The 12500-nt window shown below is 42.7% G+C and overlaps 1 protein-coding gene across 1 annotated transcript in view; it reads right to left on the bottom strand.

Moving 5' to 3' along the window:
• The window catches only part of LOC126985612 (meteorin-like protein), a 43504-nt gene that overhangs the window by 20169 nt on the left and 10835 nt on the right, over positions 1 to 12500 (bottom strand). Inside the window, exon 2 of the mRNA XM_050840767.1 lies at positions 3193 to 3581. Within this exon, the coding sequence (XP_050696724.1) occupies positions 3193 to 3581 (389 nt within the window). The remainder of the gene's footprint in view (positions 1 to 3192; positions 3582 to 12500) is intronic.

Raw genomic sequence — 12500 nt, 5'->3', positions numbered from 1 at the left:
GAGAGAGAGAGAGAGAGAGAGAAGGGGGGGATAGATCTGTAAATTCTCTCTGTGTGGTCTGTGTCTTCTTCTTCTTCTTCCTCCTCCTCCTCCTCCTCCTCCTCCTCCTCCTCCTCCTCCTTTTCATTTTTCACTTACTCTTCCCTCTCCTCCTCCATCACCTTATTAAGCACCTCCTCCTCAAGCACCTCCTCCTCCTCCTCCTCCTCCTCCTGCTTCTCCTTCTCTTACAGCTGATCCTCCTCCTCCTCCTCCTCCTCCTTCTCCTCTTCTTCCTCTTCCATTTTAACTTCTCCCATCTTTCGTCTCCTTATCTTCCTTGTTTCCAAACTTTATTATTATTTCCATTTCTTTTATTTCACAACTTACTTCTTCCTTATTTTCTTTCCTTTCCTTTCCTTGTTTTCCTTTCTATCCATTTTATCTATTTCCATTATTTATGACAACTTTTTTTTCTACTTTTTCGTTATTTTTCTTTTTATTTGTTATTTTTTTCTTTATCAGCATCGACGTGTACAATCTCTTTCTTTTAATTGCTGTTCCTTTTCTTCTTTTTTCTTTGTATTTTCATTCGTTTCTTATCGTTAGTAATTTGTTTTCGTTATTATTTTGTGTTTTTGGCTTTGAAGATGTTCAATATTTATCGTAGAGGAATTCGTGAATCTCTCTCTCTCTCTCTCTCTCTCTCTCTCTCTCTCTCTCTCTCTCTCTCTCTCTCTCTCTCTCTCTCTCTCTCTCTCTCTCTCTCTCTCTCTCTCTCTCTCTCTCTCTCTCTCTCTCTCGTTGGATTTTCATAATAAACACTAAAAGCTTATTCTGTTCTTTGTACCATAAGCGGATGTGTGTGTGTGTGTGTGTGTGTGTGTGTGCACGTGCTGGCTTCACTTAGCGGCTTGAGGGCGTTGGTTTAATTCATTTCACAGGCATGAGAGAGAGAGAGAGAGAGAGAGAGAGAGAGAGAGAGAGAGAGAGAATGAATTAAAAAGAGAATCGAAGAAAACTAAACATTTATAACCACAAAATAAAGAAAAAAATCAAAAGAGAGAGAGAGAGAATGTTAAAAGAGGTGACAGAGTGACAGATAAAGAGACAGAGACAGACAGACAAACTCTTCAATCTGTTTTTCATGTCACAAGAAAACGAAAAGAAACTATGAATAAGAAGAAGATGCTGATAATGATGATGATGATGATGATGATGATGATGATGATGATGATGATGATGATGACGAGGAGGAGGAAGAGGAGGAGGAGGAAAATTCTTGTAGCGATAATGATAATAGTGTTAATAATAGAGAGAGAGAGGAAGACACACACACACATTCTCACACACACACACACACACACACACACACACACACACACACACACACACACACACACCTAACACCTTTCCCTTAAGTGCTAACCCAATGTAAGGTAAAGTAAGGTAAGGATAAGAAGGGATGGAGGTAGAAAAGGAAGAAGGGAGGGAAGAGAATGGAAGGAGGACGGGGGTAAGAGAAGAGGAGGAGGAGAAGGGAGGAAAGGAAAGATTAGGTAAAGTAAGGTAAGGGAAGGGAGGAAAGAGATTAGGGAAAGAATGGAAGGAAGGAAAGAGGAGGGAGAAGAAAAGAAAAGGAATAGGCAGAGGAAAGGAAAGATTAGGGAAAGTAAGGTAAGGGGAGGGAGGAAAGAGAGAAGGGAAAAAAAGGGAGGAAGGAAACAGGAGGGAGAAGAAAAGTGGTGAGGGGAGGAAAGTTGAGGGTCAGACCAGGTGAGGTAAGGGGAAAAATGGGGAGGGGAGGGGAAGGTAGGGGGGAGGGGAGGGGAGGGGGTGAAAGGTAAGCAAGAACCTGGATCAGCACTTGGACAGCACCCCTTGAGTCATGTCCTGTCTTCTTCTTCTTCTTCTTTTTCTTCTTCTTCTTCATCTTTTTCTTCTTCTTCATCTTTTTTCTTCTTCTTTTTCTTTTTTTTCTTCTTCTTTTTCCTCTTCTTCTTCTTTCTACTTCTTTTTCTTCTTCTTCTTCATCTTTTTTTCTTCTTTTTCTTTTTTTTCTTCTTCTTTTTCCTCTTCTTTCTACTTCTTTTTCTTCCTCTTCTTGTTCTTGTTCTTCTCCTTCTTCTTCTCTTTCTTCTTTTTCTTCTTCTTCTAGTTCGTCATTTATCTTGTTTATGATTCAGTGAACATTCCTTATTTTCCTCCTCTTCCTCCTCCTCCTCCTCCTCTTCCTCCTCCTCCATAAATTCCAACTACCGTTTTTCTCCTCTCCCCTTTCCTCTTCCATCTCCAAACCCTTCCACCAGCACCAACTCCTCCTTCTCCTCCTCCTCCTCCTCCTCCTCCCTCCCTTATATAAACATCGCTTGGGGCACTCCATACCTCTGTCTCTCCCCGTGCCGGACACACACACACACACACACACACACACACACACACACACACACACACACACACACTCAAGGACCACTTCGAGAGCCAGGCGATGAGAGGACCAACTTGTCATGTCTTATGGTCCTCCTCCTCCTCCTCCTCCTCCTCCTCCTCCTCCTCCTCCTCCTCCTCTTCCTCCTCCTCCTCCTCGTCCTTCTCTTCCACCTCCTCCTCCTACTCTTCTATGCAGAGCTCAAGAGAGACAAACACCATCTTTTTTCTCTTCTCCCTTCTCCTTCTCCTCCTCCTTCTCTTCTTTCTTCTTCATCCTTCCTCTTACTTTTCCTCTTCACTCTCCTTAACTCCTCTTCATTGTCCTCCCTCTTACTCTGTCTTCGTTTTCCTCCGTGTCACACTACTCCTTTTTTTACTACTCTCCTCCTCCTCCTCCTCCTCCTCCTGTCTAGACGCCCGCCTCTCCTCCCTCTTCCCTGAGGCGTTGATGTAATAGGTTTTTTTTGGCTTCTGACGTCACCATTATCGTGTGTTTGGTGTATGTGTGTGTGTGTGTGTGTGTGTGTGTGTGTGTGTGTGTGTGTTTGTCAATGTGTGCACGAACACACACATAAAAACAAGCACAGACACAAATATTACACTTAAAACACAAACGAACAAAAACAAAATGCAAAACAAAAACAAGAAAACACAACAACCACACACACACAAACACTCAAAACAAACAAACACACACACACACACACACACACACACACACACACACACACACACACACACACACACACACAAACACCAAACAAAACACACCCAAACACTCACCTTCCATGGGCTCATACACCGCATTGCCATCTCCAACAGGTCTCAAGTGATAGTCAAACCCGGCGACTTGCTTCTTGAGGCCGTCCAGCCCTTGCTCGGCCTCCACGTACAGCGCCGCCTCGCCCTTGTAGCTTGAGAAACACCTCACCAGCTCCTTCGGCCTCCCATCATCGGCGTGGAAGATGGGGAGCAGCGATCGGTGTCCCTCAAGGTAAAGTCTAGCGCCCTCGAACTTCTGGTCTCCCTTGATGCATGCCCTGAACTCCTTTCCTTTGTGGGGGGACCGTAGGATGACCCTCAAGCCTGCTCTCGGGTACTGCCACTCGACTCGGCCACTTGTACAGGTTAGGTAGACAGGCTGAATCCCTCGTCCGTCCTGTTTGAGCCCGCTGGAATGAGAGGGAGAATGGGATGGTTAGGTTTGGTTTGGTTTGGGAAAGGTTGGGTTTGGGTTGGGTTTGGGTTGGGAAAGGTTTGGTTTGGTTGGGGAGAGGTTGGTTTAGCTTGGTTTGATTTGGTTGATTTGATTGGGAAAGGTTGGGTTGGGTTGGGTGCATTTGGGTTTTGGTTAGGTTTGGTTTGGGAAAGGTTAGGTTGGTTGGTTTGGTTGGGGAAAGGTTAGGAAACGTCGGGTCAGGTGCAGTTTGGTTAGGTTTGGTAAGGGGAAGGTTAGGTTGGTTGGTTTGGTTTGGGAAAGGTTGGGAAAGGCCTGGTCCGGTGCAGTTGGGTTAGGTTTAGTTTGGGAAAGGTTGCATCAGTACACAAAATGACCACCCTCAATAAACAATAACAAAAAATATCATAAGGACACATTAGACACACACTCCTGTTTACAAATTAATAGGCAAAGAAAGCACACAAGCACCTCCCTCCCTCCCCAGTGTTACTATATTATCGTACTCAGAACACCGCATTTATCAGCTCTAGGGCCCAAAACTCTCGTACCCAGACAGATAACGAGATTCCAGTTGAAGTTATCGTTAAAAGCGTTACGTATTGGTGTTTGTTTACGATAGTTGTGAGTCAGAAACAGGAAAATACGATGTACTGAGTGGCTAAGTACGATAATTTTGATAACGCTGTACCTCCCTTCCCCCCTCCCTCTCTCACCCTGTAACGAAGCAAGGTGATGTATTGTTCCTCGTCGCCCTGTAGATAAAAGCAACATCCACAAGTCTTAATAATCCTTCCTTAATTTCTCCCTCACAAGAAAGTGTTAGAGAGAAATATGTATGTTATTTTTTTCTTATGGTATTGCTTTCTCGTTAAGTTCCTGATTTCAGTTTATTTTGTCTGTCATTCTCTCTGTCTGTCTTTCTATATATTATTTTTCAGTCTATATATTTATTTATTTATCTATTTATTTACCTCTCTATCTCTCTATCTATTTACTGACTTATCTATCTGTATTTATTCATGTGTAGTTTATTTGTTTGCCTGAGAGAAAAAAAAAAGGTAGAAGAGGAGGAAGAGGAGGAAGAGGAGGTGGAGGAGGAGGAGGAGGATCAGGGCATGTTATTTATTCTCCTCCTCCTCCTCCTCCTCCTCCTCCTCTTCTCTGTGATGAGTTAAGCAAGACACAAACACCACCGGAATTTCAAACATGACTAAGTGAGAGAGAGAGAGAGAGAGAGAGAGAGAGATGAGGGAGAAACTGAAGGATATATGGAAAGAGGAGAGAGGGAAGGGACGGAGAGAAGGAGGGAGGGAGGGAGGGAGGGAGAAAGGGAGGGAGGGAGGAAGGGAGGGAAAAAGTGAAGGATAGATGGTGGAGAGAAAAAAATGTATAAGTAGAAAAGAGAGAGAGAGAGAGAGTCTGGGGCTAAGAAACTAATATAAAAATTTAACCAATAAATAACATAAGAAGAGAGAGAGAGAGGTAATTAGTAAGGTTCCCTCAGGTGTGCTTAGACAACAAATCATTATCATTAACACCTGTCTACGCTCTTTACCTTCCTTCCTTCCTTCCTTCCTTCCTTCCCTTCCTTCCTTCCTTCCTTCCTTCCCTTCCTTCCTTCCTTCCTTCCTTCCGTCCTTCCTTCCTTCCTTCCCTTCCTTCCTTCCTTCCTTCCTTCCTTCCTTCCCTTCCTTCCTTCCTTCCTTCCCTAACTTCCTTCCTTCCTTTCTTCCTCACTTTCATCCCTTTCCTTATTCCTTTTCATCCTCTTCTTCTTTCTCATCCTTTTCCTTCCTTCCTTCCTTCCTTAACTTCCGACCATGCTTTCTTTCTTTCCTTATTTCCTTTCTTTCTCCTTTCCTTATTTTCTTTTTTCCCTTCCTTCCTTCCTTCCTTCCTTTTCTTCCTTCTCTCCTTCCTTCCTCGCACAAGTGTTTCCTTCCTTCCATAACTGTTTGTTTGTTTGTTCCTTTGCTCATTAGTGCTCTCTCTCTCTCTCTCTCTCTCTCTCTCTCTCTCTCTCTCTCTCTCTCTCTCTCTCTCTCGATAGTTTGTGAGCCTGTAATTTATCTCTCTCTCCCTCTCTTCTTCCCTCCCCATCCCTCTCCTCTTTTCCCCCTCTCTCCTTCTCCTCCTTTCCTTCCTCTCCTCTCTCTCTTCCTCTAATTTAATCCTATATCATCTCTATCCTTTCCTCCTCTTCTTTCTCTTCTTTCTCCTACTCCTCCTTTCCTCCATCTCCTTCCTTCCCTTCTTCCTTCACTCCGCCATCTCTTTTTCCTCCCTCTCCTTCAACTCTTCCTCCTCTCCCCTCTTCTACCAGCATCCCATTTCATCTCTCTCTCTCTCTCTCTCTCTCGCTTTCCTTTCATCTCCCTGATTCTCTCCTCTCCTTATTAGGTAAAGCTCTCCCCTTATCTCCTCCCTCCCTCCTCCTCCTCCTCCTCCTCCTCCTCCTCTTCCTCCTCCTCCATTAGTGACTCGAATCAACCAATCTCGTCTGCATACAATGGTTACACTAATGATGCTTTTATCCTCCTCCTCCTCCTCCTCCTCCTCCTCCTCCTCCTCTTCCTCCTCCTCCTCCTTCCATCTCCCTCATCTCCTCTTCATATATCACCCTTTCTCCTCTTTCATCTTGTTTTTTTTTCTATTCTTCCATCGTTAGTTTTCTCCTCCTCCTCCTCCTCCTCCTCCTATATCACCCTTTTTCCTCCTCCTCCTATATCATCCTTTCTCCTCCTCCTCCTCCATCTTGCCTCTTCTTCCTCTTCCATCACGTTTTCTCTTTCTTTCCTCCTCCTCCTCCTCCTCCTCCTCCTCCTCCTCCTCCTCCTCCTCCTCCTTACACTTGTCTTCACCTCATCTTCCTCTTCCTTCTCCATCTTCACTTACCCCTCCCTCTCCCCCCCCTTTCTTTCTTTCTTTCTCTCTTCTATCTCTTTTTTTTCTCTCCAACGTGTTCTTTCTTTCCTCAATCCCTTCTTTCCTTTCCTTCCATTTCCTTTCCTTTCCTTCCCTTCCCTTTCATTTCTATTCCATTCGTTTCCTTTTCTTTCCTTTCTTCCTTCATCTTTCTCATTTTTTTCTCTTCCCGTAGTTATCTCTTCTCTTTCTCTTCACAATCTTTTTCCTTCTCTCCCTCCTCCTTCTTTTCCTTTTTGTCTTTTTCCTGTTAATTTCATCCTCTCTTTCTCTCTTCCACTCTCCACTTTTCACTTTTCTCGCCTCCTCCTCCTCCTCCTCCTCCTCCTCTTCACTTATCTTTGACCCTGTGTAGCTCCTCCTCCTCTTCCCTCTTCTTTTTTTTTTAGCTTTTTTCCCTCCTCCTCCTCCTCCTCCTCCTCTTCCTCCACTCCTCCTTCACTGTTTATCAACCCCACGAGCTTACTAAGGAAGGCGAGGCACGCTAACTCGAGGAGGAGGAGGAGGAGGAGGAAGGGGTCAGGAACGGGATAGGAAGATGGAGGAAGGGGAGAGGGTGATTAGGAGATGTAGACGGAATAAAGGAGGAGGGAAGGAAGGAGGGAGGGAGAGAAGGAGGGAGTGGGAGAGAGAAGGAGAAGGGGGAGGAGGGAGAAGAGGAAGGAGAGAGGGAGAGAGAGAGAGAGAGAGAGAGAGAGAGAGAGAGAGAGAGAGAGAGAGAGAGAGAGATAGGAGAAAGGAGGAGGAAAACATCATAGGGAAGGAGAAGAGAGAGAGAGAGAGAGAGAGAGAGAGAGAGAGAGAGAGAGAGAGAGAGAGAGAGAGAGAGATGATGATGGATGCAGAGGAGAGGTCGTAAGGGAGGAGGAGGAGGAGGAGGAGGAGGGATTAAGAATTCGCTTATGTGACTTGTTTTGTCTGTGTGTGTGTGTGTGTGTGTGTGTTTTAGTAAGAATGAAATGACAATAAAGCTATGGAGTGTTACTTAAAATAATAATAATAATAATAATAATAATAATAATAATAATAATAATAATAATAATAATAATAATAATGACGTCAACTTCTTACCTAACTGTTTGTGGGCATTTTTGTATCTTGCTTATATTATTAACTTTATTTTCTTTGTTCTTATTTTATTTATTTATAGTATATCTCTCATTTTCTGATCTATTTCTCATTTTTTTTCTAATTCTTGTTCTTTTCCTTGCTTCTCTCATTCGTTTTTTTTTCTCTCTTATTCTTGTGTTTTTCCTCTTTCTTTAATATTTTCCTTTATTTTCACATCACTTTATTTTCTTCATCTATTTACAAGTGATATTTTTTAAGACTCATATTAGTATACTTTTATTTCCCTTAAAAAGAATATAAATAGTACATAGCGAAGGAAGAGGAGGAGGAGGAGGAGGAGGAGGTTAAATAAGAGGAAAGTATTAAGTTAGTTAAGCGCCGTTGAGGTCATGAAACTGGAGAGAGAGAGAGAGAGAGAGAGAGAGAGAGAGAGAGAGAGAGAGATAGAGAGAGAGAGAGAGAGAGAGAGAGAGAGAGAGAGAGAGAGAGAGAGAGAGAGAGATAATACGCTATAAAGAAAAAAAAGAAGAGAAGAACAGAAAAAAAGGAAAGAAAGGGAGAGAGAAAGAAGAAAAGAATAAGAAGAAAAAGGAGTAACAGAAGATAATAGGAAATAAAAAGGAGATGAGAAGAAAGGAGAATAGAGAGAAAGGGAAGAACTGATGAAGGAGAATAAAATGATGAAGAAAAGAGAAGGAATAATAAGGATAGATGAAGATGATGACTGAGAAGAGGAAGAAGAGGAGGAGGAAGAGGAGGAGGAGAAAGGGGAAGAAGAAGAGGGGAGATAATGATGCTGTCAAATGATAATGATAGTTGTTCTTCATGTATATAAAAAAAGCCTTATGACGCTATTGAAAGAAAGGAAGGAAAGGAAAGAATGGAAAGAAGAAGGGAAAAAGAAAGGAGAAAGAGAAGGATTTAGTAAAGAGGATAAAGAAGGAGGAAGAGAAAAAAGAAGATAAAGTCGAGAATGAAGAAAAAGAAGAGGGAAGGAATTTAGGAAAGAGAATATTGAATTGAAAGAGAGAAAAGGAGAGGAGAATAAAGTAGAGATAGAATAAAGAGAAAATAAGAATGACAGGAATAGAGGGAAGAAAGGGAGAGAAAAGTAGAGATTTAGAAAAGAGAAGAAAGTAGAGATAGAGAAGAAGGGAAGAGAAGAAGGAAAAAGAGCTGGAAATAAGAAAAAAATGGAGAGATGAAAGAAAGAATAAAGGGAGATAGAATTAATAAGGAAGGAAGATAAAAAGGAGAAGGAGGAGGAGGAAAAGGAAGGAAGGTCAGAAGGGAAGGAGAGGTGTAAGAATGTTGAAGATGAGGGAGGGAGGTGGGGAGGGGGAGGGGGGGCACGCGTCTCCCCGCCCGGCTCGCGTCCACGACAATTGGTTGCTTCCTGTTGTCTGTTGCCCCCCCCTCCCCCCCTCCCCTTCCCTTACCCTAACCTCCCCTCCCCTTACCCTGAGACACACGCCTTTGCCCTTACCCACGCGTCCTTACCCACACGCCACCCTTAGGCAGGCTTAGTCATATTTACCTTCGCACTTTCCTTACCTTACCTTACCTTACATTATCTTGTCTTGCCTTCCCTTCCCTTCCCTTCCTTTACCTTACATTACGTTATCTTCTCTTTCTTTCCCTTCCCTTCCCTTTCCTTTCCTTTCCTTCCCTTCCCTTTCCTTCCTTTACCTTACCTTACATTATCTTATCTTGCCTTCCTTCCTTCCTTCCTTCCCTTTCTTTCCTTCCTTTCCCTTCCTTCCTTCTCTTTCCTTTCCTTTCCTTTCCTTTCCTTTCCTTTCCTTTCCTTTCCCTTCCCTTCCCTTCCTTTCCTTTCCTTTCCTTTCCTTTCCTTTCCTTTCCTTTCCTTTCCTTTCCTTTCCTTCCATTACCTTACATTACGTTATCTTCTCTTACTTTCCCTTCCCTTCCCTTTCCTTCCCTTCCTTTACCTTACCTTGCCTTACATTACGTTATCTTCCCTTCCCCTATCTACCTACCCATCACTTACCTACCTCAATTACTATACTACTTACTCTTACCTACCTTACCTACCTACCCCTTCTTACCCATCGCTTACCCACCTTACTTACCTAAATTTTCTTACCCATCTACCTATCTTACCTTAACTACCGATTCTTGCCTATTTTACTTGTGCTCTTACCCTAACCTTCCCTCGCCCTGCCCCTCCCTTCGTGCTCCTGCCCATTACCTTACCCACCATTACCTATGCCACGCCCTTACCCACGCGGCCTTACCCACACGACTCCCTTTATGAATATGTAAATGTCACTTTCCACACGTTTTTGCCTTTCCCTTCCTTTGCCTTAGTTTACCTTACCCTACCTTACTCTACCTTTCCTTTCTGTAGCTTACCTTTCCTTATTTGCCGACACTAACCTTGTCTAAATTAACCTTACCTTACGTTACCTTACCTAACTTTACCTTACCTAACCTTTCCTTCCCTAACTTTACCTATTCTGTCCCCACCTTACCTTCCTCTACCTTATTTTACTTTTATATACCTTTCCATACCCTTGCTAACCTAACTTACCTATCCTGCCCTAATCCAAACTTACCCTCCTCCACCTTTAATTACCTTACCTAACCTAACTTTACCTGACCTAACTTACCTATCCTGTCCTAATCCAAACTTACCTTCCTCTACCTTTAATTTCCTTACCTAACCTAACTTACCTATCCTGTCCTAATCCAAACTTAAATTCCTCTACCTTTAATACCTAACCTACTTACCTATCCTGTCCTAATCCAAACTTACCTTCCTGTACCATTAATACCTAACCTAACTCTACCAAACCTAACCTTACCTTACCTTAACAGATCTAACCTTACTCAGCCTTGCCTTATCTTAGAGACCTTTACCTAACCTAACTTTACCTTACCTAACTTTACCTTACCTTACCTTACTCAACCTTACCTTATCTTACAGACCTTTACCTCACCTAACAATACCTAACCTAACTTTACCTAACCCAACTTTACCTAACCTAACTTAACCTTACCTTACCTTATCTTACAGACCTTTACCTTACCTAACAATACCTTACCTAACCTATCTTTATCTTACCTTACCTTATCTAATCTTACTTTACTTAACCTTACCTTACCTTACCTAATCTTTCTCACTCTTCTCTTACCATATTCACCCCTGTCTTCCCTCCTCCACCCTTACCCATTCTTACCCATGACTTGCCTTCGTTTCATCTCTGGTTCACTATCTCGTTCCGCTTCACCTAGTTCTAAACCTCTCATTCACAAAGGGTTAAAAATATTATCTCTCCTCCTCCTCCTCCTCCTTGGTTAATGAAGCGTTTCACAAGACGGATTCGAAACATTATGCTTCGGATCAGGAGAGAGAGAGAGAGAGAGAGAGAGAGAGAGAGATAATGACGTCATGCGTGGCTGCCTATTCGTGAGGGCTGCCCGCTGAGAGAGAGAGAGAGAGAGAGACTTTCACTATATTTCACCATCACCTTCTGAGTCACGCGTGGTCGCGAGAGAGAGAGAGAGAGAGAGAGAGAAATCGTAACAAGTCTCTCTCCACCTTAAGCTCAACCACCATCACCTCCACCTCTTCCACTTGGTGCCTTACTCCTCCTCCTCCTCCTCCTCCTTCTCCTCCTCGTGCAAGCAGTTCCCTTCATTTGCATACCCATCCTAATTTGCATCTTTTTTCTTCTACCAGATGGAGGGAGGGAAGGAGGAGGGAAGGAGGGAAGGAGTGGAGGAATGGAGGAGAAAAGTACCCGAGCCTTCCTTCTCTTCATATCTCTTTCTCTCTCTTCTCCTTCCTCTTCTTTTCTCTTCTTTTTCTCTTTTTTCTTCTTTTCTCTTTCTTCTCCTTTCACTTATTTTTCTTTCTTCTCCTTCCTCTTCTTTTCTCTTCTCTTCTTTTCTCTTCTTTTTCTCTTTCTTCTCCTTTCTCTTCTTTTCTCTTCTTCAGTTTATCTGTTTACCTATACCTACCTATCGACCTGCCCATATAGTAATAGTAGTAGTAGTAGTAGTAGTAGTAGTAGTAATAGTAGTAGTAGTAGTAGTAGTAGTAGTAGTAGTAGCAAAATATAATAACATTGATAATAGTCGAACATTTTTATCTCACTCCTGTTCCTTCTTTTCTCTCCTTCTCTCTCTCTCTCTCTCTCTCTCTCTCTCTCTCTCTCTCTCTCTCTCTCTCTCTCTCTCTCTCTCTCTCTCTCGCAAGTGGCAGGAATCGTGTATCACTTAAACAATATCGATGCAAATTAAACGAGAAAATTGCATTCGAATAGAAATTAACAGACGCTTAAATTTGCTGGAAGGTCGTGATGATAAGGATCGGAGAGAGAGAGAGAGCACGACTACACGACGTATACGATGAGATGAACAAGATAAATAACTCTCTCTCTCTCTCTCTCTCATATATTCTTCACAACCTTATTTCGTATTTTCTTATCTGATTCTCATTATGTTATATCAGTAGTGTTATCAAGCCTCCTCCTCCTCCTTCTCCTCCTCCTCCTCCTCCTCCTCCAGAAACCTTGTTATGGAAGGTTTTAATTTACCTGTGTGATTTTTTCAATGTATATTGGTTATTTTTATTATTGCTTAATTAGAGAACAGGAAAGGTGTGTGAGGGCGGTAGTAGTAGTAGTAGTAGTAGTAGTAGTAGTAGTAGTAGTAGTAATAGTAATGATATTTTAGGCTTTTATGTTTGAATAAGTAAAATAAATAAAAATACTACACACACACACACACACACACACACACACACACACACACACACACACACACACACACACACACACACACCTCAGGCCTAACCAATTATCAGGTAGACAGGCGCCCAGGTGTTCGCCATAAATAATGATAATAACAGTAATAATAATAATGATAATAATGATTCCGAACACGA

Source organism: Eriocheir sinensis, chromosome 60 (assembly GCF_024679095.1).
Source record: "Eriocheir sinensis breed Jianghai 21 chromosome 60, ASM2467909v1, whole genome shotgun sequence".
Classification (NCBI taxonomy): domain Eukaryota; kingdom Metazoa; phylum Arthropoda; class Malacostraca; order Decapoda; family Varunidae; genus Eriocheir; species Eriocheir sinensis.
Note: the sequence above shows the minus strand (reverse complement) of the source record. Positions and strands in the feature narration are given on the sequence as shown.